The following is a 23757-nucleotide window of genomic DNA, read 5'->3' as shown; positions in this document are numbered from 1 at the left end:
AATGTTGACCATGATAACATGAGCGGATGGGTTCTCTGCAGACAAAGGAAACATGATCATGTGGGTGAGTAATGTTAACAACGAGGAAATGGTATGAAATGGTAATATTGTGGTCAAAAAAGTTAAGCTGTAGCTTGCCCCAGGTTTCCTGACACTTTTTTTCAAGCAAAATAAAGTCAAATATTCAGTTTAAGAGGATTTGAATACAGCCTCATTTGCTGAAGTCACTGCAGCTATATCAGTTTTCAAACATGTGGGAAATTTACGCTGTTGGTGTTTGATATTTGTGTTTATCAGAAAATGTAGAGCACGAACCAGGTCACTGTTGTGCATTTCAGGGACTATTATATGGACATTTTCAGACCAACCGGCCTTGTTCTGATAAGCTAAAGTCTATTAAAGACCATATTAATGAACAATACTTTTCTTCTTAGAAGCAGTAAAACTTCTCAGTTAAACCTTTACTTGACACTAAAGACTCTGAAAACTCTTCTTTAACCCTCTTACTATCATAAGTGGTAATGACTACTCATAATCTTTCATAAAACGAACACTACAAATTCCAATCTGACTTCATCTTGATGTGCCCAACCCAACAGAGTGGTGGTTTTAACTTTGTGGGTGATTGGTTAAGGGCGAGGGTTGAGATTCAGCAAATAGTAAGTCTCGTTCTGGTTTGTTTAGCTCTGCAAAAAATGCATGTAAGTCAATTAAATTACCTCTGAGGTGACAGAAAAAGGACCATGTGGGGATAGCAGGTGCCATTTAATATATTACACTTTAAAAATCTTTTATTTTCTCCTAAATTCATATGCAAATGATTTTTTCATATGAAGTTGAGTTTTTTTTATTTTTTAATGGAAAAATTACACTATTGACATTTTGTGTGACACCTGGGTGGAGCAAAACAAGCCAATTCACTTCCTAATCCATTTCTATTTATCTGTAAATATATTCGTTTATTTTGTCTGAGCCGTGAACTGAGTCGACAAAGTAGGCTACTGTGTAGTTAATGTGTATTTGTAGACTGTAAACTTTTCCCAAGGTCACTATAAAAACCTGCACGATTACAAAAGAACACAAACACTGAGGCCATGGTCCATTTAATGCCTAATATTTCTCTGGGAGTCCATTATTCTTCGCCACAGTGAATTAAACAGACCTTTTACGTTTTACTTTAGTAGTGGTTGAATATTTAAGAAGAATAAACGCTTGCATACGTCTTGGACAAATACAAGGCAACAGCGCAGTGTACTTGACCCAGCTGCGGCAGCCGCGGGGCGTGCACACTTCTGCAGGCAGCGCGAGAAGGAAGGGGGGAAAAAGCCTCTTTGACGTCAGACACGTCAGATTTCAGTATTCCAAGATGGCGGATGTGAGCGGGCTGAGGAGCAGAAATCACTTCGAGCCTAACTGCAAAAGCCGTGTCGTAGACGAAGGTAACATGTTGTTTGCTATGTTGATTGATTATTTAAACCGAGCTGATGCGGATTAGTTGATTGGATCAGGATACAATCTGAAAGTGTTGGTGTTTCCGTTGTTTGCTTTCTGTCGCTTTTCCGTTAGCCGTACGCTTCTGTTTTCAGTTGGTGACCCGCGGTGTCCGAGCAAGTGTGGTAGCCCAGCCAGAATATCCTGTGGCTCGCCAGCATATATATTAAATATTGTCGAAACAATTAGCTGCAACGCGACAAATTTAGCCAGCCTTTGTTGTGGCTCTTTTAAATGTTTTCCCATGGTAATTTGAACAGAATAACTATTGTCTAGACCAAATTCTGACCCGGATACAAAATATACTTGCGACACCTGTCGGCTTATTTGTCCTGGCCGTCACTTTCACCTGGCTGCATCGTGGTGAACCGGTTGTTTGTCCGTGTTTCTTTGTCTCTAAACCTGCATATTGTGGCGCAGTCAGCCAGAATATACATCAAGTGCAGTTTTTTTTTCTTAACTTGGAAAAACAGTAATCTTGAGCGGCTCTTCGGTCTATGTAAACCGTGCAACGATACGCTAATCTCATCCCACTAATGACTCGGATATTTTTAAATACCCTATTATTAGTTTAGTTTGTCAGCAGACCTAATCACGTAATTGGGAGGCATTGTTTTAAACAGGTGTGTGTATTTTAAACTTAACACAAAAGATTGCCAATAAGACAAATATAAATAAGTAAACCATTGGTATTAAACAGTGAGCTGATGCAGATATTCACCGGCTTTGCATACTTAGAGAGGTGTCTAATTCTGCTTCATGAATGTGGGTATTTTTAATTTCTATTTTGTGAAAACGACCCTCTGGCAGCTTGAGTGTGAGAGTGGTATGTTTCTAACCACTAAATATAGTGTACTTGCATATTAACTTATTGTAAGACTGGCTTAGATGACAACAGTGCTGTTCTTGAGGAGGACTTAAAGTTTTCAACATAACATTAAATGGAATTATTTATATTTTTAAAGCGATTAGACATTCGAGTTGTTTTCAACACATGTAGTGAAGGTTGTAGGACAAATTGAAAGATTGGGCTTGAGGACACTGACTTACAGTTTTTAGTGTTTTCCTTTATTTCGTCGAGCAGTTACCATCTAACTTAAAGAACATTCGGATACATTTTCTAATATACTAACTGTTGCACTCCCTTTATTTGTTGTTAAACTACTTTCAAAAATGGAAGACGTGATAAATTATGTCTGAACACTGCTTTTCTGTACAGGTGACACTTGCTAAAGCTCATGAGGACTTGTTCGCAATACACTGCGTGGCTTATTGCGGGCATGCTTAGGAATCCGTTATCGTAATTACCCTTATGTTTACTTTCAAACAGCATAGATGTTCCTACAGAATGGATTCTGTGGGAACAAGGTTCACAAACTGTAACGGCTCTTAATCTGCACTTTGTCCTCACAGCCTCCTGGTTGGTTTGCCTGCAGCAGCTGAACATTTGGCCTTCTTGACTCCTATCCAGAGGCTGAGTCATGTTGTGTTATGGTACTGGAGTACGGGGAAGTTAGTGTATCCGCATCCTAATAGCCAATTAGGATGGGTATCTATCTATCTAACGATGCAACTTTACTCCATTGCTGTTGTTCTTCTATGTGCCGTTATAGTGCGTCTCTACGGAAATAAAATCTCCATTATTTAGACAGATGATCATGTAAAATGGATCATGTTTAAGTCAAAAGAGTGCCTTGGATATAGTCCAGGAGTCGAGGGAGGTGAGTGCTCATTTTGCTGATATGTAGGCTGGATTGCATAGAAACTCGCCATCCTTGCAATGTTTATTTAAAGACGGATGCAGTCTGGAGCAGAGAGTACAACTTTCTGAGTGCATGGTGGGGGAAACTTAAAGCCCAAGTAGCATATGCTTAGTGCAGCCATAAGATAAGAAATAAAATGGCTAATTTTAGCTCTGCCCTCATTTTATTGAAGCTGAGGAGCAGGACAGTGCATTAGTCACTCAACATGAAGTGTGGCTGCGATGCTTTTATCTCTGGCTCTTATGCTTCCTTCTGATCTTATTGTGTTTGTCTTTTTTTCTTCTCACTTACATTCTGCTGCAATACAGACTCCTCGCAGCCCCAGCAGAATAGTGTCTTTGTGTGAGTCTCCTCTGTGGATGCAGTCTGTGCCACTTCATTTTGCTGAGTGCTGTGCTGGACTTGATGGGAACCTGCAAGGCCACAGACTGAGGAACTGTTCAGGGCTCATTTGTGTGCAGAGCAGATTACAGTAACCGCCTTGTGCCTAGCGTTGCTGCTGCCCTTTGCAACACCATCAGGTTGATCTCTGGTTGTCCCACTTACACTTGTTTTTCTTGAGCAAAATATGGCTTGGCACTCTGAAACCTGACCTTTAACTACCTTTTTAAATGGGATTTGGTTGTGATTTTCTTCAATTCTGAATGAATTTGCTGGTTACCTTGAAGATAAATTTGGTATTGACCTGACTTTTAGGAAGTTTAGAATATTCTTTAAACATTAGATACTGAAATTTGTCTTAAAGCATCATTATAAACCTAATCTAAATCTTCACCGTATTTTACTTGACACACTTTCCCCCAACTCACTGAACCAGTTTGTTGACCCCGTGAGCTGCTTTCTTTGTTTGTTCTTTGCCAGATATCTGTTTTATTAAGCCTATAATATAACACAAAGTGTCAAACCTGGCTTCAGTCAGCTGACTGAAAATGCCCACTTTATGTCATGATGTACCACAGTAGGTGTACATAGAAGGGATTATTCCTTAAATCAGATCTGATTTTACTTCTAAAAATCCTCCTGGTGCTGCCTGAGGTAACCCATGGAAGATACTTTAAATGAACTTTACAGTGTAAACTGCTCTCTTCCCGTTACCATCACTCATGCAGTGTTTCAGTATCCAGGTACAAAGTCATAACAGTGTTCAGGTCTGTTTTGGATGTGTTTCATCACTTTTAAGGTACTTTCGGGTTGGAAATTGTACCACTTTTATTTAAAACCTCACAATTACCAACTCTTGTTTCTGAAAACTCTCATGTTGTGATAATTACCAGCAGCTTATTCAGTTTAATGATTTATTCCAATGATAGCAACCTGAACATCTTTTTGATTTGGTTATTGGCCAGACTAAATAAGATATTTGAACATGTCATCTTGGGCTTTTAAGTCATTTTGATGAACCTCTTCATCAAAATAATCCCTCACCACCCTTGGAATAATGCTACTGTGACTCCGGAGGAGGTCTAGCAGTTTAGAGGAAACCTGCTTTAGATTTCAGGGACAGACTTTCATGGAAACATCAATGTGTCTGAGAGGAAAACGTAAAAAATGTTGTCCTGGTGACATACTTTACTCGTGTCCTTTTTTCTGGCCCTTTGTGATTTTCATGGCAAGCTATTTTCGACTTTGACCTAGATGGGAAGTCCAGAGTGGATAACGGTATTTAGCCCAGCACAGAAAGCTGGAAAGATTCCCATCTTCAGTTTGCTCCATGTAGGGCATTTCATTTTCCTCTTAACTTCCCCCAACAAGTCAGTTTCCTATGCAGATAAACTTGTGACAGCCTCTTCATACATAAAGCTGCCCCCATATTATGACCAGTGTAACGTTATCTTTTCCTACTTTGTGCTGTTATCTATAGGCTCGAGCAGCGTGCAAGATGTCCCCATTTTTAGGCCTATGAAGAGGCCTCCCAAAGACCTGGAGGATGAGTTGCTTCCACACGCCATGACTTCAAACTTTGGCAATAGTGACAGCCTCACCCCATCACCAGATGAAGGAATTGAGGAAGAAGAGGTGAAGTTTTCTCCAGTTTTCTTTTGGTCTTCCATTCCACCGATAAATGTCTGCGATTTTACACCGAACTGAGTTTTATATAGAAGAAAAAATGTTTTTCAACAGCAGCTGGCTGAAAAAAAGGTATTTGGAAGAAGAAAAAGGATTGTAAAAGTGTTAAAGTAAGGAAAAGACAAAAATTTATAAATTCCAGATAAATGTCTCCTTTTTTTTTTTAATTCTTATGCTTCATTTTTTATATTGATATGCAAATGACAACAGTAAAAATGCCTGGTTCATATATATATATTAGGGCCGGGACTTTGACGCGTTAATTAAGAGATGGATGGATGGAAGCGTCGATAAGAGCACGGTTGGTTAGGTACCACCTTGAAAAAAAAAATAAACAATGAGAAAAAAAATGCTTCTCACTGTTCTCAGGTCAAATATACATATATATGTGATTAAAATGTGATTCATTTCAATTAATACATTACAAAGCTTCTAATTAATTAGATAAATTTTTTAATCGAGTCCCGCTCCTATATATATATATATATATATATATATATATATATATATATATATATATATATACCATCGTTTCAAAGAAGGAAGAAGCAGCAAATCCATTGTTTTTGACACCAGCAGTTACCAATTATTAAGATTGTTGCAGATTAATTTGATTAACAGACTTTTTTTTATTAGCTCTAATGGGGATGGTAATCATATCCAGTCTGAAGACTTTGCAAAAAAATGAATATTTTTAATGCTGAGAGAAATAGAAAATTGGTAGATGGGTAAAAAAAAACTCCAGCAGAGAAAATGGATTTATTTAGCAGGCATTTGAGTTGTCACTACAGAAAATCCAGCGTTTTGTCACTCGCTGTATCTTCCAGGAGCCAGTGTTGCTGTCTTTGCTTCATGCCAACCCTCCCCCCTCCCGCACTGTGTTACTGTGATGCTTTGTTGGCTTGTATCAGCCTTGTAATTTTCACTTCCTGCTGCGCACTGAAAGCTGCTCCGTCAGCAGCACACCACTCGAGCCTCGCTCGATGCCAAGGAGAAAGCCCCCGATTGATTGCAAACTCGTGTCTTCAGGTTTTGTTGGAGGAGAATAAGGCCCGGCCCATCCAGATTGTCCTGGCCAGAGAAGATGAACACCGCTTTGAGCTGGACGCTGACGCACTGGAGAAGATCCTGCTGCAGGATCACGTGAAGGACCTGAATGTGGTGGTTGTGTCTGTGGCTGGGGCTTTTCGCAAGGGCAAGTCCTTCCTGCTGGACTTCATGCTGCGCTTCATGCAATGTCAGGTGGGGTGAACCTGTTGAATTTATCTGGTACCCCTGTACCATTTAATCCTGTCCAATATAAGAGGCAGGACATAGAATCTTCTCCTAAAGCACATGATGACATTAAGTACTGAACATTGTCCTTAAAGGAATCTCTAAATCTTTAGTAGACTGCTACAACCAATTCTTTCAAACTGTCTTGAAAATAAATCATTGACTTTTTTTCTGAATCCAAAAGCCCCATCTGAGGGTGTGTTTACACTTGCTGAGTTAACACAGGACAGTTCATCCTTCCTCTGGGTTTTTCTGTTGTGTAACGCTCGCTGTCAGCAGACACCGTAAAAACAGGTGATGAGATTACAGCTCGTTCTCGTGTGTGAAGCTGGCGAGCAGAGGACAAGCACTTCCAGTTTGGTCTTGGATGAGATTCTTGCTGAACTTGAAGAGTGAGATGTGAATCCAGGTGGATGGTTAAGAGCGTGATGTAACCGGTATCGACCTTCTGGGGGAAAAAAATAGATCATAATTATAAAAATAAGTGCTCTGGACTTAATGAGTAAATACACTAAAGTTCACTGCAAGGGTAGTGAGCTTTTATTGTATTAAAAACCCAAACGGGCGCCACACAAACAAACATTCTTGTTAATTTCTACTGAATAACAGTCCTTCAGACCCTCTGACAGAAGCTGGACACATGGAGGCCGCCAGGATCACCTTTCACTCAAATACAAATACTCTTTATAACACATACACTGGAGGAAAATCTTAGGAATGTTATGAGCCTTTCTCACAAACCTTTACACGTGTTCACACTGATGCTGTCTGCTCTGTCATTAATAATTAATGTCGCAAGCAATATTGGTAAGTGTACAACTTATTATTTATTTATTTATTTATTATCGTAGTCGGTCATCAGGTCGTAGTTCAAGCAGAGCTGCGCTGTTTTGTTGCACTAATGAGGATTCAGTGCCTCCTCATACTCTGACTTGCAAATCAGGTATTTGTTTAGAAAGCTGCGTTTTCTATTTGTTGTCAGCAGCTTACATCACACGTCACTGGGACAAACGCACAAGGTCACAGTCTGTTGCTCTCACTAGAATTATGTTCGCACTTGCAGGAAGAAAAAAAAAAAGTTTCTCCCTTGCAGCACTCTGGTCACTGGTCGCTTTAAATCTGCTTTATAAATAAAGTTTATTTGATTTATATGACTCCAACTAAACTGGAGTCTTAGTTGTTTGTGGGGTTTTTTGTTATTAATGTGAGGATTGACTTTCGCTTCAGTATGGATGCAGGATTTTAGGAAGTTTAAGTTAATTGAACTAGTTTAGAATCGGATAACTTAATGTATTATTCATCACAAATACTTGAATCTCGTGGGTGCTAATCTGTGCTAAATGCTGATTTCACTGAACCGTATCATTTTTCACTCCCCCTTGCTTTCTTATCTCTACACCTTCCCTCTTGTGCCCTTTATCCTCCCACTAATCTGAATTTTCTTATCTGTTTCTGTTATTTAATCTCCTCTTCTGACCCCATCCCTGTTCCCTCTGTCTTTGCTCCGCAGCAAGGCAGCAGCAAGGCGTGGATGGGAGGTGACGACGAGCCCCTGACTGGTTTTACTTGGCGGGGAGGCTGCGAGAGGGAGACCACTGGAATTCAGGTCTGGAACGAAGTGTTTGTGGTCGACAAACCCGATGGCAGCAAGGTAGACTGTTCCCAGATGTAACCGAACACTGAACTTCCTTTTTGTTAGGGAGTTTTCACAAATCTCAACCTCGCTCTGCTTGCTGTTTGTAGGTTGCCGTTCTCCTCGTTGACACTCAGGGGGCATTTGACAGCCAGTCCACCATAAAGGACTGTGCTACCGTGTTCGCCCTCAGCACGATGACCAGCTCTGTACAGGTGACACTTGAACATGTCTCGCCTTGCTGAAACTTTGTCTTTTACTTTTTGAAAACCTTCACACTCGTGTTGTGCTTGTCTTGGTTTTCAGGTGTACAATCTTTCCCAAAACATCCAGGAGGACGACCTGCAGCATCTGCAGGTTTGTGTTATTTCTTCTTCGAGGAAAAAGAAGCATCCAGCTGCTGCGTTTTCTACTGTTTTCTGATCATTATTTGTCTGTTTTTCATATGAAGCTCTTCACAGAATATGGCCGCCTGGCAATGGAAGAGGTCTACTCGAAGCCTTTCCAGGTAGTGGCTTTTTTCAGATGACACATGAATGTGTTGTGCGGTTATATAGCTGTAGCAATGTATTTCGTACCTTTTCTTCCCTTAAATCTTAGAATTAATCAGAGAAGAGATTATTGTGGAGCCACATAATGCATATTATTGTCTCATTTGTAGCACATTCCTCACATTGTGCTTCTGCCATGTCTGTTGTGTATTTTAGTCCTTGATGTTCCTGATTCGGGACTGGAGTTATCCCTATGAGCATGATTATGGACTGAAAGGAGGAAACTCCTTTCTGGAGAGAAGACTCCAGGTGAGAACCAGTTGGTTTTAGATTGAAAATGCGCATTTGCTTTTCAGTGGTGCAGCAGATGTGCAACGCACTGCGTCTCGGTGGTAAAGAAAAGCATACAGTTGAACTGTGCTGCTGACGCAGGTCAAACCGAATCAACATGAAGAGCTGCAGAATGTGAGGAAGCACATCCACTCCTGCTTCTCCAGCATCGGCTGCTTCCTGCTTCCACATCCGGGCCTCAAGGTGGCCACCAACCGGGACTTTGACGGCAGACTGAAAGGTGAAAACAAAACAACACAAACATGCTCTCACAACGCAGAGTAGCCGCTTAACCAGCTGAGCTGAAATGCTTATTGTACTAATTACTTAATCAGTGACTTTGTTTGTTTCAGACATTGATGATGATTTTAAACTGGAGCTGGCCAAACTCGTGCCTCTCCTGCTCGCTCCAGAACAACTGGTAGAAAAGGAGATTGGCGGAAGCAAAGTCACCTGCAGAGATCTTCTGGAGTACTTCAAGGTCCTGCAGGATTTTAGTAAATTCTAGTGCTTTTCACACTAAGTTGGGTATTTGTCCCCAACAGATTCCAAGAAATGTTTCTGCTCCAACCAGAGAGCATTCTGTTGTTTGATGTCCAGTTATGTTTTACAAAATCTGCTTTTCAACTTCCTACTTAGTTTGTGAGGCGCATGCAGGATTTTAAAAGGAGACACCAGACTTATGCCTTAGGTTTGTAACACCTGCATTATTTTTAATTTCTACAGGCCTACATAAAGATCTACCAAGGTGAGGAGCTCCCTCACCCAAAGTCCATGCTGCAGGTCAGTTACTGTCTACATGAGTTTTGCATCTCGTATCTCATTGCCAGATTATCTTGAATTGTCTTCCTGTTTGTCAGGCAACAGCAGAGGCCAACAACCTGACTGCTGTGGCAGGAGCCAAAGACATGTACAGCAAGAGCATGGAGCAGGCAAGGACGCTTCCTTTTCAGTCCAACAGGACTGCCAAAGTTTAGAGATCACCGGGTTTCATTGTGAAGGAGGGCAGCACAGTAACAGAACAGATCATGCTAAATGAGGCCCAGTGGACGTCTAACCATGCAAACCAGCTCTCATTACGTCTCTTATCTCCACAGATTTGTGGAGGGGACAAGCCCTACATCGCTCCGGCTGACCTGGAGCGCTGCCACGGGGAGTTCCGCGAGCACTCGGTGCGTTACTTCTGCTCTGTGAAGAAAATGGGCGGCAATGAGTTTTGTCAGCGCTACCAGAACCAGCTCGAGTCTGAGCTGGACGAGGCCTTCACCAACTTTTCCAAACACAACGACAGCAAAAACATCTTCTACGCAGCGCGCACGCCCGCCACGCTCTTCGCTGTCATGTTTGTCACTTACGTGGTGTCTGGGGTGACGGGCTTCATCGGCGTCAGCTCCATAGCCGTGCTGGCGAACCTGATCATGGGTGTGGCGCTGCTGTCACTCTGCGTCTGGGCGTATGTGAAGTATTCGGGAGAGTTTCGGGAGGTGGGAACGGTGATAGACCAGGTGGCTGACCTGCTCTGGGAACAGGTGAGAGTGTGTGTGTGTGTGTGTGTGTTTACAGATCATGTGGCAGGAAATTGATTATTTTTAAAGATTTAAGTTGCTTTTAGTACATAATAATATCTAAATTTATGATGGCAGTTGGATGAAACTAGAAAATATTGTAGGTATTTGGTCTCATCAAAGACTAATACGTCTAAAAATATAAAGAGATATAAAATAATTTGTCCCCAGTATTTATAGTTTGAGAGAGCAAAGAATAGTAACAGATTTTTTTACCACAACCTGTGCTGTAACCTCTTATGCTGCACGTTTTTTGTTTGTGGTTTGAAGGATTTGCAGACAGATGCAGGATTTTTGTTGAATACGACTTTGAAAGAAAACTGAGGCTTCATCTGTGAGGTTATAACTTACATTTCAGTCTGCGATAAATAGCTGCCGTTGTTGTTTTATTTCCTGTTTGTTGTGGTTCTGAGAGTTAAAGTTATTGAGTGTGTAACTAGTTTAGCTGTTTAAGATAAACCTCTGATTCAGCCTCCTCTGACTCACAACCAGTGCAGAGAAGAGGGACGAATCATCTTAATCTTTTCATAATTATTAACCCGATTGGCTCCCGTCAGAGCCAAGCAAGGCTAATTGGTTCAGACAAAACTCCCACCTGTGTAATGTCTCTTAAATTATTCCAGTCTCTGTCATCTCTGTTTTATTTAATTAATTCTGAGCTGACAACTATCCCATCCTGTGGGGCATAAGAAACAAAAGTTGAAACATCTGTGGTCACCGATGCTGTTTGATTGAGAACATCTGCGATTTCTCTAACTGCGCAAACATGATCACAAAGTGACAGAACTTTGGGTACATCTGCATCCTGCATCCACACAAAGAGGAGTCACAAATGATGTGAAACAGCACAGTGAGGCTAAAACCAACAAAACCCCATCAGAGGAAACCTGCTGCAGCCGTGTTCAGGGGGTACAGAGTGAGCCATAGTTCCACACATCCTGAAATTACACCACAGACAGGAAAAGCTCTGACTTGGCAGAGCAGTTATCTGTGGAAATCTGCGTTTCTGTGCCTGCTCAGATAGTGAGGAATGTTGTGCAACCAACCAACCTCTGAGCAATAGCACAAAAACACATTAAACTGCTGAAGGACAAGAAGCCGAGTCGGTTGAGACGAAGACGCTTTGTTTGGCTGAGATGGGTCCAGCATGTTTGAGCTGTGCAGGTGGACCTGCTGACGGAGGATAACACGTGATCACATGGATGCATGAGTGTCTCACAGTGGTATGCTCTGATCTGTTGTCACCGGGTGCTTTTATTTTATTAGGTTCTTCTTGTCGCCTTTTGTTGCCTTTTTCCATCACTTTCTCCTTCTCTCCGCTGCCTGTCCTTGGCTTTGAGCCCGGCCTTGACTTCACATCCATTCGTCCATCTCACAGTCCAAAGAACTGCGGTTTCATGTCTCTCTGTTGTCGCTCCACTCTGACGTTACTCTGGAGAACAAATATGAAGTTGGAGTGTTTTCTGTTTCCCTCACATGTTGCTTCTCCCTCCCTCCTGTTTGTGTGCCCCCCCCCCCTGCTTTACAGAGGACTGTCAGAAAGGTGAGACGTGTTGGTTCCTGTTCTCTGATCTTCCGCCTGCCTGCCGTTCAACACATCCAGTCTGATTTACTTTCCCCCTTCTTTCTCTTGTATTTTCTTTTGGATGCGTTTTGTACGACACCCTTCATACCCCCAGACTTCCACATCACACTTTCTTGTGCCGCCCACCCCCCCGCTCCAGTGTACGTCTGCCTGTCAGTCTGATCCTAGCTTAACTGTCCTGTTCCCCCCTGCTGTCCTCTCAGGTGTTTTCCAAACTTTCGGAGCCTGTCAGGAGCCGCCTGGCGTGGCCCATCTCTCTCCTCCCTTCCCTCCCATCAGGAGCGACACTTGGACTCAGAGCTCTGACTCCTCTCAACAACAACTACAAGAAGACCAACTAGCCGCCGGCCGGCTGGTTTATTTACAAACTGTTAAATTTACGTCTCCTATAGAAACTTTTGCAGTTTGCTGGCTTCCTTATTTATTGACTTTCAGTCCAGTGATGCTGGATTCTTGTACTTTATCGCTGCGTGTGGACACCTGCAGAACTACAACCATCTGTGGATGTTGATGACACGAAGCCAAACGGTTTATAATCATCTTCTTCTAATAAATGTGGACAGTTTTTTTTTTTTTGTTACAGCTGTTTTGTTGTGAATCTTGTGTCTGAGAGTTTATGTTCAGCATGTTGGAGTTCTGTTTTTTTTTTTGTTTTGTTCTCCTCCTTTTCTGTGACCGCTGTGGACAGTTTTGATTTCACACAAACTCTTTTCTTTTGTCTCCTGCAGGTTTTGAAGCCACTAAGTGAACATTATATGGAGGACAACGTCAGACAGACGGTGGTTAACTCCATCAAAGCCAGCTTGACAGAACAGGCCTCGCAGCACACCAAGTTAAAGACTCACTGACGCTCTTCCTCCCCATCTCCCCCGACATGTCAATCATCCTCCTGCCCACTCGCTGTCCAATCCTAGAACTGTGGAACTAGTTCAACACCAAAGCTGACCTTCTTTTTATTTTTACTTTTCTCCCACCCGTCATCACTCTGCTGCCCCGTCTGTCGTGGACCCGTAGGCTGCTCCGCTCTTCATCGCCCCCCAGTGCCTCATCACATACTACACGCTCATGAGAGGACCGAGCAGAGAAACCAGCGGCGTCGCCTCTTGCCAAACGCACGACCTGCAGGGATCCCCTGCGGCGTGCCCTGCTCTCGCTTCAGGACTGAGCTGCGATTCAGGGAAACGCGGCACCGCTGCGGGCAGCTGATGACGCCATCGGACGAGACTGATGCCCTTCACAGTGCATGCGACCATTTTGTCTTACTTCCTCTTCTTCCTCTTTGGATTGATAAGAGCATTTCCAATGAGCACAGCTGACACTTAGAGAACTATTGATGAGGTGATTCTCAGTTCTGGTTTCGCTGAAGTAAAAGTAAATGAACACAGCTGGAGAGACATGTATCTGTAACTCTGAATTTATTAGCAGGAAATGAAGCAAAGCTGTATTTTTCTTTGTTCTTTCTCTTCTGTTTGCTGCCATTTGGGTCACATTTCCAGGTGACATTTATATAATCAAACTCTGGGCTCAGGTTGCTTCTAGATCAGATGTCTGCACGTCTCTGTCCCTTTAATCTTTGTGATGACTGAAGTGCTGGAGGGAGCCTTCATTTTTCTCAGCTCTTTCTCTCCTCTCGGTCTGTTTTTTTTTTTTTTATATGGTAGAAATTTGAGGCTTTTGAGATGACCTTTGGCGTCTCGTTAGTAGCATTTGGCTGCCAGCGTTCGGCTCTCTGCATGCTGTTAAGAGCTTTTAGAGCCCAGCTATAGACAAGTTGTTTGTTTTAAACGTTTTATTTTCATCCACTGCCTTCCATTGAAGCTGCAGCAGCACTGACTGGCTGCAGTTTTAGAAGCTGTAAGTTTGACTGTTTCGTTGGGAGCTCCAGCTCAGATGTGTGGGTCATTCATGGCTTCAATTGTTGCTCTGTAAAGATGGAATCAGGGGGACAGAACAGAACCAGCCTCATCCCTGCCTCTGAAGCTCCGTTTTTGAGTTTTCCCTCTGTTTAAACCAAGCTGACCAGATGTTTTTTGTAGCTTTAACTGACAGACATGAAACTCTCAATAATGCGTCATTTCTTTCACGTGTAATTCAACCTGCTGACAATTGCCCCGCCGTTAGAGCTGGATCTCCCCGAAGCAGCTGAATAAAATGTACTTTACAACACAGCAGAAATTGGACTGAAGAAATCGTTTCGTTTTAGCTCGTCACACTAACGACTGAATCTGAGCTCTTTCGCATTTATTCCATCCACGATTTCTCACCTCAAGCGCTGGTCTCGTACTGTACAGACTCTGTGCTCACATTACAAATGAAGCATGTATGTTGATTTAAGTATTTAAATAAACTTTGTACACTTTTTTTTTTTAGAGAATCAGCTAACGATGGTTGTTTGTCCTCTTCTCTCGCTTAACTTACCAATTGGTGGTTTGTTACAGAATAAGTTGCTGCTGTAGGTTTATATTAGTTCCTCCTCGACAACAGACGCATGGTGTGAATAGTCGTATCCTGATGGGTTTTTCTTCGGGGTTGGAGACGACGATGACGTCCGTCTGTCTGCCTTTTAAAGATATCTCTGGTAATTTATTTTTGAATAAAATGTTTACCTTAAAGAATAAACGATCACCACAGCTCTCTAGGCTCCTTTTTCATGTGATTTCTTCCATTTTAAAGAAGCAGTCTTTACAACCAGCTGCCCAGACACGCAAGATTCTTTCATTTAAATTAATTCAACAGCACACAGTCAGGACACTTCTTTTTTTTCTGGTTTCAGAACTTTACAGCACCTCCAGGAGACTGTTTCACTTCTGTAGTGAAACATTTTCCTTTGAAGCACTCTGGAATTAAATTAAAGTAGTTTCCTGATGCTCTCCCTCCACAATCTGAGTTCACTGAGCTTTGTTTTCATTAGATTGACCGCATGATGCTTAGAAACTATATTGAAATGTGTTATAAGGTAGTTGTGATTAAGTGTGATTAAGGATTCTAGGAGACTATATTACAGCACAAACCTTACGGGGCGACAGCAGAAACAGCAGCCTTGTTTTGTAAAGATGAAAAGCTGTGATTGTTGAGATTTGAGGTGTTTCCATGTGTACGTCTCTTTATTCAGTCACACGCAGCTCGTGGAAAAACCTCAGCAGCTGACGGACGCAGTTAGTTTGTTAAATACCATAAGTTGCTGCCTGAAGAGTTTCTGTGTGCGTATTTAAATGATTTGTTAGTTTAATGTTCTGCAGACAAAAGATTAAACTTTTTCATCAGCTTGACTGACCACTGATCCATTGCTCAGTGTTAAAACAATAAAATGAGCTGTAACAAAGGAGTCATTTCCCCTGATTTACCTGCTTTTATTGGAGGTAGAACTTTAAATTCAGAACTTTGACCTGTAAAGGAGTGTTGTTATATTTATGTTACGACTTAACTACAATGTTGAGTGCTGTAAGTTCCAGGAATGACCAGCAGGGGGAGCCACAGTCTTAAAAATACACATTTATTTTTTTCACATAACAGTTTTGAGCTAAACTATGAGCAGCACTGTAATGGTCATTATCTTTGGGACTCTCATACCAAAACAATCGCAAAGACCAGCGCTGTGCTCTTAAACAAGCAGGTTTGTTAGGATGTATACACTTAAAGCAGACTTCAAAAGCATAAAAAGGCCCCCAAAAAATGCAAAGTAAACCACTGACATACTTTTAATCCCAAAGTAAAAGCCTAAAACGCAACTACTCCTGGTAAAAAACTCATTTTCAATGAGAAAATAACTTCATGAGAAATGGCTCACACTTACAGAAGAGGCCAGAGGGAGATTTTAAGTGTCTCCTAATCATATTCACAATTTCATTTCACACCACTGACGGCTGCGTAGCTTTTGTATAACAATGCTGTGTTCAAAACCTCAGTAACGGTACACAAAGAAACCAGAACGTTAACTAAAAATCTTGTGTTAAATGACAAATGTTCGCTGAAGGGCTCGTACACGCCAAACTGACATGAAGAAACAGCAAAAACACCACCTTCAAGTACCAGATTAGCCTCAAAAACCTGTTGAGTTAAAATTAACATAGCATGGATTGCTTTGTTCGTTTAAGCTCCTCTTAAAGCCAGCGTGATGTAGAAGCTTCTGATGAGTAAACTTGATGATCACAGCTTACAAGTTAAACGGGTCGAAAAGCAGCATCACACGGTCTCGTTCAGAAGCCGAGGTCAGACTTTATTTACACGACATCTAAATGTTTTCTGTCATTTCTAAGAAGGAGACTGCTCTGCACGGACTAAAGAAGTTTTACACAGAACCATTGACAGTTTTTGTTCCACGTGTTGAATGAGGCTGAGGGATACTTGAGGGGCAGGGCTTTAAATACACCTGAAAGCTCCAACAACAGCTAATTTTTAACACTTTGGTTTTGATTCACACGCAGAAACTTGTTTGATCAGTGGTATCAGTTTAAAAAAAATGTCCATGAAGAACCTGAAACACAAGTAAACGCGATGTGCTGCTGAGTTTGGAGAAAACGCACAATAAAAAAAACAATATTCAGTAACGTGATTCAGCTGCTGGTGGCTGAACGAGTCTCTGCTGTAGCACATGTGGAAGACCGAGATCCTCTAGTCCTCCGGTGTGTTGTGCCGTGTCCTCCCAGATAGAGTAAAGACGGGAGATTTATGAGAACAAGGTGGTTTTAGACCAAAGCCCGGATCGCGAAGGACACTCCAGCGCCCAGTGCCAAGCCGAGGGACAAGAAGAAGGCCATGATGGCGCCCGCCGTCTCTGCCTCGTGCTGCGCCACCTTCCTGCACAAAGACAACAGAGGGACAAAAGCCATCAGAAATGAGCGCAGCAGACGCGGTGGCTGTGATCAGACTGCAGATCGGATGACGGACTGTGTGAGCTGTTGTTTGCTCACACAGTCCATCCTGATCAGATTTGTGTGTCTGAACGTCTCCTACTGATGTGTTGCTGTGGTAGCGATGTGAGCATCTGATAGGACACAGCGTAACAAGCGACGCAGATCTGATGTTTATCACGTTGTGAATGACACGAGGAGGCATTTCTGGAACCTCACTCGAGTCGAGGCACGTCTGCAGGAATCACGTTTCAAACCAACCCAAAATCAGACTTTTTGCTTTATTCTCCGTGGTGATTTAAGTCTGACACCACGACCTGGAGCCGGTTAGCTTAGCCGAGGATAAAAACTGGAAGCGTGTTAACAAAATCTGCCCAGCAGCTTCCACAGCTAACCTACTCAGGTTTCATCTCATCCGTCTAATTTGCAGACAAACGTTAAAGCATCAGTTTGTAGTTTTGCACAAAAAGTTTTTATTTGTGCACATATTTTGCTTCGGAGTTCATCTAAGACTTCATATGAGTAGCATATTAGTTCATCTCTGCCATAGTTACACATCAGCGTGCACTTGGAGTCCAACAGATACGTAGATACCAAGTGGCTGTTTGGGAGAATTTGGATCTGAGTGACTCATTTAAAATTGTTTCTTTCTCATCAAAAACTCTGCAGCCTCTTCTTCTACCTTAAGATGGGAGTGTTCTACATCTTCTGATCTTACTCATGGACGGACAACAATGACGGCCCGTATCCCACACGTGTGCAGTGCTTACTTGGGTCCGAAGCACATGCAGAGGCTGGCCAGGTATCCGTTGGAGAAGGAGAAGAGGATCATGAAGATGATGTACCAGGCGTCGTGAGAAAACAGCACAGGGAGGTAGTGGCGAGGTTTGACGTTGCACAGCATGAAGAGCGGGATGAAGACGACCCGTACGCCAACCAGGATAGGAAGCCACATGCTGTCTTTACCCGGCTGGACAGAGAGACACACAGTTACCACGGAGACAGGCACCAACTCACAACTCCAAACAAAAAAAGTGTTTTTATGCCCACAGATGGCGTGCATACACTCAGACACACCGTACATGTGCATGTACACATGACTGCAGTGATATTATGAACCAACTAACTAAATTATATTTACAGACCAGTTTAAAAACTAACTTCAATATTTTGTGGCTCTGAAATGTTGGTGAGAAGAAGCTATTTGAAGCCATTATCTTTTATCCACCTGTTGTCAACTTACGCTGAACAGGAAAAATAACTTCCTGTGGTGAGATTTTTGACCTGGAAACTATTGCTCTGTGTGATATTTGAAAAAAATGGACATAAAGTCATAGGAAGACACGACTGCCCGAAGAACCTGGAGTCACAGAGCACCTCAGAAACTCCTGATCACTCAGTGGGTCTACATGATGAGATTAACTCGATTATAGTTGGGTTATGCTCCTTATCTGAGAGTAATTATCCTTTGTTACATGGCGGTGAATGAATCGAATCACTGGCACAAAGCATGTAATACCACAGTTCATAGGTAGCGCTGTACCCATTTCAACTATCGCTAATACAGCCACGATGCACTACGGCGCATTCTCCATCGCGTTGTTTATTTCTTTCCAACGGCGGCAACAACAACAGTAACATCGTCTCCTTCGACTTCCGGGTGACGATCGCGGAAAAAAATCTTGAGCATTACGCAGAACACTCGATCCGATCCACTGTCGTCTCCAGGCACGTTAAGTGGGCATTTGGATTAAGTTATCCTGGGTCTTAATCCCATCACGAGTAACCCGATCTGATCCGTTTTTTTGTCAGATTAAGCTGTCTACATGAACTGAATAACTCAGTCTTGTATTTTAGCCATTAATCCGATCCGATGGCACTCATGTAACCGCAGTGTCGTTTGATGATAATAAATAAGATCACATGCTCCTGCAGCGGCTGACTGCTGTTATCTGCATTCCACTGCAGGTCAGCCTGCGTCCGCTAACTGTACTCAGTTTGTTATATTAGATTCCATCCTCTCAATCACAGGAAATTGAACCTCTTCATTAATTTGTTATTCTATGAAAAAAAAAAAGTTTTAAAGGAGCTTGAAGCATGTTGTGCTGGGAGAGAAGCCAATGTCTTTCTAACAAAGAGAAACATTAGTACAACGTTTAATGTGTTAGCAAATGAAAACCAACAAAAGCTCAATCCTTTGAGTTTTCACTCAGTGTGGATGATTAAATCTGATTGAGGTCATAAACTTCTGACCAGGGGAGTCCCACCAGGGCCAAATAGGACATAAGTAATGAACCAACGGCCCCAAAATGCAATGAATGCAAAATACTCCATTAAAGCTGGTTGGAGAAGTTACTCAGAAATGTTTCCAGGCCCCTCAACACACACACACACCGAGCTCAGACATTAAGCTGCCCTGAGGTCATCGCAGCTCATCAGTTACCTCCCTCCTGCCATTGTTCGTGCAGATCCCCACCGTCACTTTTCCCTGACCCTAAAAGAAACGCACACCCTCAAGCACATCCTGAAAAAACAAACTCCTGATCTCAGTAACTAAACTCTTGTCCTTTACTTTCACTGTAAACTCTGAGTGACTGTTGTTTTCTGCCGCTCCTCACATGACAGGGATTTACTCATGGGTAAACATTTGATGCAGCCAGAGGCCTTCGTTAAACTCTCAACAAGTGCGTCTGTTGTTCGCAGCGCCACATGCCCACTGGTCATTTTAAAATGTAGTCTATAAGTCAGAAGTGTTTAGAAACAAGAGACTAATGTTTGGTTTGATTTAAGGAAAGTGGTGACTGTCATAAGTACATATTTGTTCTTCTTAAATATCTTCTTTTACAGTACAGACACGCCGGCTGTAGCTGGATCATAACCAGATCCACAAAGACCAAAACCCAGGATTTTTGGTTTCACGTTGCTTCAGAGTTGGTACTGACCCACATGCAGACGGCTGTCAGGCTCCTGCCAGCCCAGTCCATCACGTTAAAGAGGAGGAAACACGACACGGGGATGAAGTAAGTCACTGAAAAAGGATCAAAACAAGCTGCCGTTAACAGCCACACTCACATCAAATCAAACTGCTTTGGCAAGAGAGGCCGACTCAAAGAGTTTGCTGCCCTCAGAGCAAGCTTTTCTTTAAATATGTGGGGCATACTAGGGGCAATCAATCCAATCTTTCCACTGCATCTTTCTAACACCAGTTGCCCCTTTCTTTTGTCAGTTTATCGGAGTTGCTGGCTCACTTCCACAAACAGTTCGTAGCTGGACAAAAAGGAGAAATGCAAACTCACTCCAGGCGCCTCCATCTGCTACAGTTGTTTTGACGTCAACGGTCACAGATGGGAAAGTTCCTATGGTGACGGTGAAGATGAAACACACCGACAGAGCCATCACCCAGATCTGACGGGAGAGAACAAGGAGAGAATTATCAGTACAATTCAACCTGCTGAATCTCAGTCAGACATTTAAAAGTAGAACGTTTTAAACTTGACCTCAAAGGTATATTTCATATAACGAGGCTGCGTTTTTTTTTTTAAATCAGGATTTAATCGGTGCAGAGCTGAGGTCTGGAACTTGCCATCACCTCACACTTGACTTCTCCTGGAGGGTGAACAAAGCTTTCTTATGCAGGTAAGACACCAGCTGTGGACAGGAACCTCACACTAAAAACAACACTGAAGCCTCTTGTGTTTGCTTTTGTAGACTACTGAACATTTCGCAAAATTTACCAGCAGTTTAGACATTTTAGCATTAGCATCATCGTGGCTACACTGCCTTATATTTCTGTGGCTCTTCCCACGCAGAAGCTGCCAGCGAGGGGGGGGGGGCTTAACAAACTAAGCTTTTCACCTGTTGATTATCAATTTGTAAAGGAATGGATGAAATTCTTCCTGGACTTAGGGAGGAATGGGAATATTTAAACAGTCCTCCTTTCACATGTTTGTTTCATGGCCCAGAGTTTACAGAAACCATTACAAAATGTTATCACTGCGGTTACTGCATGTACACCGCTTCTATCTGAAATAAAGACAGGACTGCTGATTGCTCTGCTAGGAAGAAAGTGGTCATTTCAACCTGTTTGAAGATGTTAAACACGGAAACACTGGGTTTGGTCTCATCCTCCATCAGATTCACCACCGGTCGCTTCTCTGCTGGACTCTCTGAGAAACAAACAAACAACTCTTTAACGGTTTAGCGACACCTGGAGCAGCATTACCACTGTTGGGTGGGTGTGCTCTTTCACATAATGACACCAATAAATCAAAGCGAGCAGTTCAGTTAGTCGACAAAACAAACTTAAAGAAAGACTTTCAGAAATCCTTTGGGCACAAAACAGTCAACCAGAAACACTCCAGACGACACTCCTTACACAGAGTTGAGTTAAATATTAAGATGTTTTTTTTAATTATTCTACATGAACAGTGTTGACACGAGCTGTTGCAAATCTTTTGTGGAGATCTAAGTCCCCTAGAATAATGAAAATCAGAGTCACATAAACCTCAGCCCAAACCTAAGCCTCTGCAGACAAAGGAAACTCCAATTCCCAAAGAGGATTTCAATAAGAAACCTGGTCAATAAGTTCCTGCTGCTAACCCTGAGTATAAAACTTTATGAAAAAAAAGTCTGGAACAGTCTAAACTGGGGTATATGTTGGTGGGTTTCCCTAGTTAAAGCAAGAAGAGACACATGTATGGATCTAAGTTCTAGGGGAAAAAAAACGCTGACAAACATCACAATGATGTGCTTACTGTAACTGTGTGAGTAGCTCAGTTTCAAAAAAGTGACAGACATCATCTGTGATGTTCAGTGTTTCAATAAATCTACTTGAAACTACTTCCTCAACCTCACAGATCAGGCCCATGAAAGTCCTTTAGGTACCTTTTTTGAGTAAATCCATCTTGTTCTCCTCATCTGCAGATTTCCGAGAGCCGTTGCTCTCGATGTAGTACTGAAAGAACTCCTGTTGGAGAGAACAATGACCATAATGAGCCACTTCCACAGAGGCAGGAAAACACAGACACAAGGATAACAATGGTTCCCTGAGATGCTGTGAATCACAAAAACATCCACTTTCTAAAGCACAAAGAGCTTTTCAAAAGGGAGTTTTAACAGCACAAGAAAACCTGATGCTTAACAAAAGTCTGTAAATGGAACTGTGGGGTTTTACCATTTTAGGCAGAGTGAGGTAGGACAATATGGCCAGAAGAATAACAACACAGGCTGTGATGAAGTATCCAAAAGCACTGTCCTGCAGTTCTGATCCAGCTGAAGACAAACGACACACACAACCGTTAATGCTTTGTGTTCTCAAGTAAAAATGATTATCAAGAGTTGCCTCATCTGCCAAAATCTTAATAAATCAACTGAATATTCAGTCTACAACCTGTGAGAAAATGGTGAATAATGGCTTTCTGAATCATTCTGCACTGCTGGGACAGGTAAAGCCAACAATACTTTTAATGATTCATCCATCTGTTGGAGCTCAGAAGCCACATATAAGTGAACCAAACAACAGAAAGCACATACGACACATGTCACTGCTGCAGGACAGAGTTCTTATGGATGTACTGGAAAGCCAGATCTGATAAACAGATTATTTATTCAGCTGAGGAAGAGTTTGTGTGTGACTGTGCTTCTTAAACTGAAAGCAGACAAACTGAGTACAACGGTTACCACTGAAGTGGTAATAGGAAATACGTCCACAGCAGCTGACATTAGCCCTGCCGGGAACTGTAGTTGTGTGAAGCAGCAGAGGTGGAGGACTGCAGATGAGAACATCACTTCACTCTGCATATTTCAGCTTTTTTAAGATCTGGCTGGCTTCTCACCCGCCAGGTTTTTAATCAAACTTACAGGTTCTGTCAACTGTAGAAAAACACAATCGTTATCTTCGTCACCAGAGCAGAGAACATTTAGCACTTTTTATCTTTTTTATTTGGTTTGGCTCAAGTGTTGTGATCACTCAGCCCTTAAATCAGACTTGAAAGTGACAAATAAGTCCTGCTCTGCCCGACCTTTGGGCCACTGTTTCAACAGAGAAGCACAGAGCTCTTTCACACACAGTCACAGATAAAAAATAGGTTAGTTTATTTTCCCATTTTCCCCACCACCTGTCCATCAGCTGCTTTTATAACCAGAGGAGGCATACGTGAGGTTTGTGACTTACTGGCCAGAGCGCAGATCATGGAGAAAGCAGCGAAGGTGCCAGCCAGCCCCTGTCCGCTCATGATGGGAGTCGTGTAGGAGGCAGGCAGGATCCCTGCAAGCCCGAACAGGCTGCTCTGAAGAATCGCCCCGAACGCTGGTGAGGGACAGAAACAGTCAAGAAAGAAACAGTTCAGAGACTCACTGTGGCACCGAGAGGCAGCAGGAAGAATCCCAGGAAGAAGAAGCAACTATCACACAGAGAAATGGCACCTTTTCTTAAAACAATATGAATCAAATCAACTCTTTTTTTTAATGTTGCATATCTCATTAAGTCAACGTTGAGGCCAGTAATGCTCTTTCATACAAACACACTGCACAACGACTGTGGGGCTCGCTGCAGAATTTTGTGAAAGAACCTGTAGGAGGGAAGCGCTGATGTAAAAATCAAAGCTTTAGGGTCATCCTGTGCAGAACAAATCATGATGGGCTTTTAGACATGAGAATCTGGGGGTCAGAACTGGCCTGCTGGGGTTAAGGGGGGGTGAGCTTATTCC

The 23757-nt window shown here is 42.4% G+C and overlaps 2 protein-coding genes across 5 annotated transcripts in view; one reads left to right on the top strand and one right to left on the bottom strand.

Moving 5' to 3' along the window:
• The first annotated feature begins 1329 nt into the window (after window positions 1-1329).
• On the top strand, window positions 1330-14834 carry atl2 (atlastin GTPase 2). Of its 2 annotated transcripts, none has more exons than XM_072390743.1 (14): window positions 1330-1439; window positions 5116-5270; window positions 6351-6563; window positions 8107-8247; window positions 8340-8444; window positions 8536-8586; window positions 8681-8737; window positions 8937-9029; window positions 9153-9291; window positions 9404-9531; window positions 9777-9833; window positions 9911-9982; window positions 10148-10579; window positions 12929-14834. In XM_072390743.1, the coding sequence occupies exons 1-14, from the start codon at window positions 1367-1369 to the stop codon at window positions 13046-13048; spliced, it is 1836 nt and encodes a 611-aa protein (XP_072246844.1). In that variant the 5' UTR covers window positions 1330-1366; the 3' UTR covers window positions 13049-14834. The 2 variants fall into 2 exon arrangements, with proteins under 2 accessions (XP_072246844.1, XP_072246845.1); XM_072390744.1 differs by having other exon boundaries at window positions 1332-1439; window positions 6351-6568; window positions 8118-8247.
• Window positions 14835-15686: 852 nt separating this feature from the next.
• LOC140312878 (equilibrative nucleoside transporter 1-like) overlaps window positions 15687-23757 on the bottom strand; it is a 40422-nt gene continuing 32351 nt past the window's right edge. For all 3 annotated transcript variants that reach the window (XM_072390746.1, XM_072390747.1, XM_072390745.1), the window contains exons 6-13: window positions 23223-23357; window positions 22224-22321; window positions 21935-22016; window positions 21131-21216; window positions 20347-20455; window positions 19993-20078; window positions 17821-18020; window positions 15687-16997 (exon numbers count right to left, since the gene is read on the bottom strand). In XM_072390746.1, coding sequence (XP_072246847.1) covers window positions 16886-16997; window positions 17821-18020; window positions 19993-20078; window positions 20347-20455; window positions 21131-21216; window positions 21935-22016; window positions 22224-22321; window positions 23223-23357 — 908 coding nt within the window. In that variant the 3' untranslated portion in view covers window positions 15687-16885. The remainder of the gene's footprint in view (window positions 16998-17820; window positions 18021-19992; window positions 20079-20346; window positions 20456-21130; window positions 21217-21934; window positions 22017-22223; window positions 22322-23222; window positions 23358-23757) is intronic.

This window comes from Leuresthes tenuis, unplaced genomic scaffold (genome assembly GCF_036924035.1).
Source record: "Leuresthes tenuis unplaced genomic scaffold, fLeuTen1.0.hap1 SCAF_8, whole genome shotgun sequence".
NCBI lineage: Eukaryota > Metazoa > Chordata > Actinopteri > Atheriniformes > Atherinopsidae > Leuresthes > Leuresthes tenuis.
Note: the sequence above shows the minus strand (reverse complement) of the source record. Positions and strands in the feature narration are given on the sequence as shown.

Bases quoted from the DNA above. Each gene is read 5' to 3' on its own strand.
- atl2 (XM_072390743.1), top strand. From the start codon at position 1,367: ATGGCGGATGTGAGCGGGCTGAGGAGCAGAAATCACTTCGAGCCTAAC. The intron at 8,445-8,535 runs GTGACACTTGAA...CTTGGTTTTCAG, and splicing joins CGATGACCAGCTCTGTACAG to GTGTACAATCTTTCCCAAAA. The intron at 9,292-9,403 runs GTGAAAACAAAA...TGTTTGTTTCAG, and splicing joins CTTTGACGGCAGACTGAAAG to ACATTGATGATGATTTTAAA.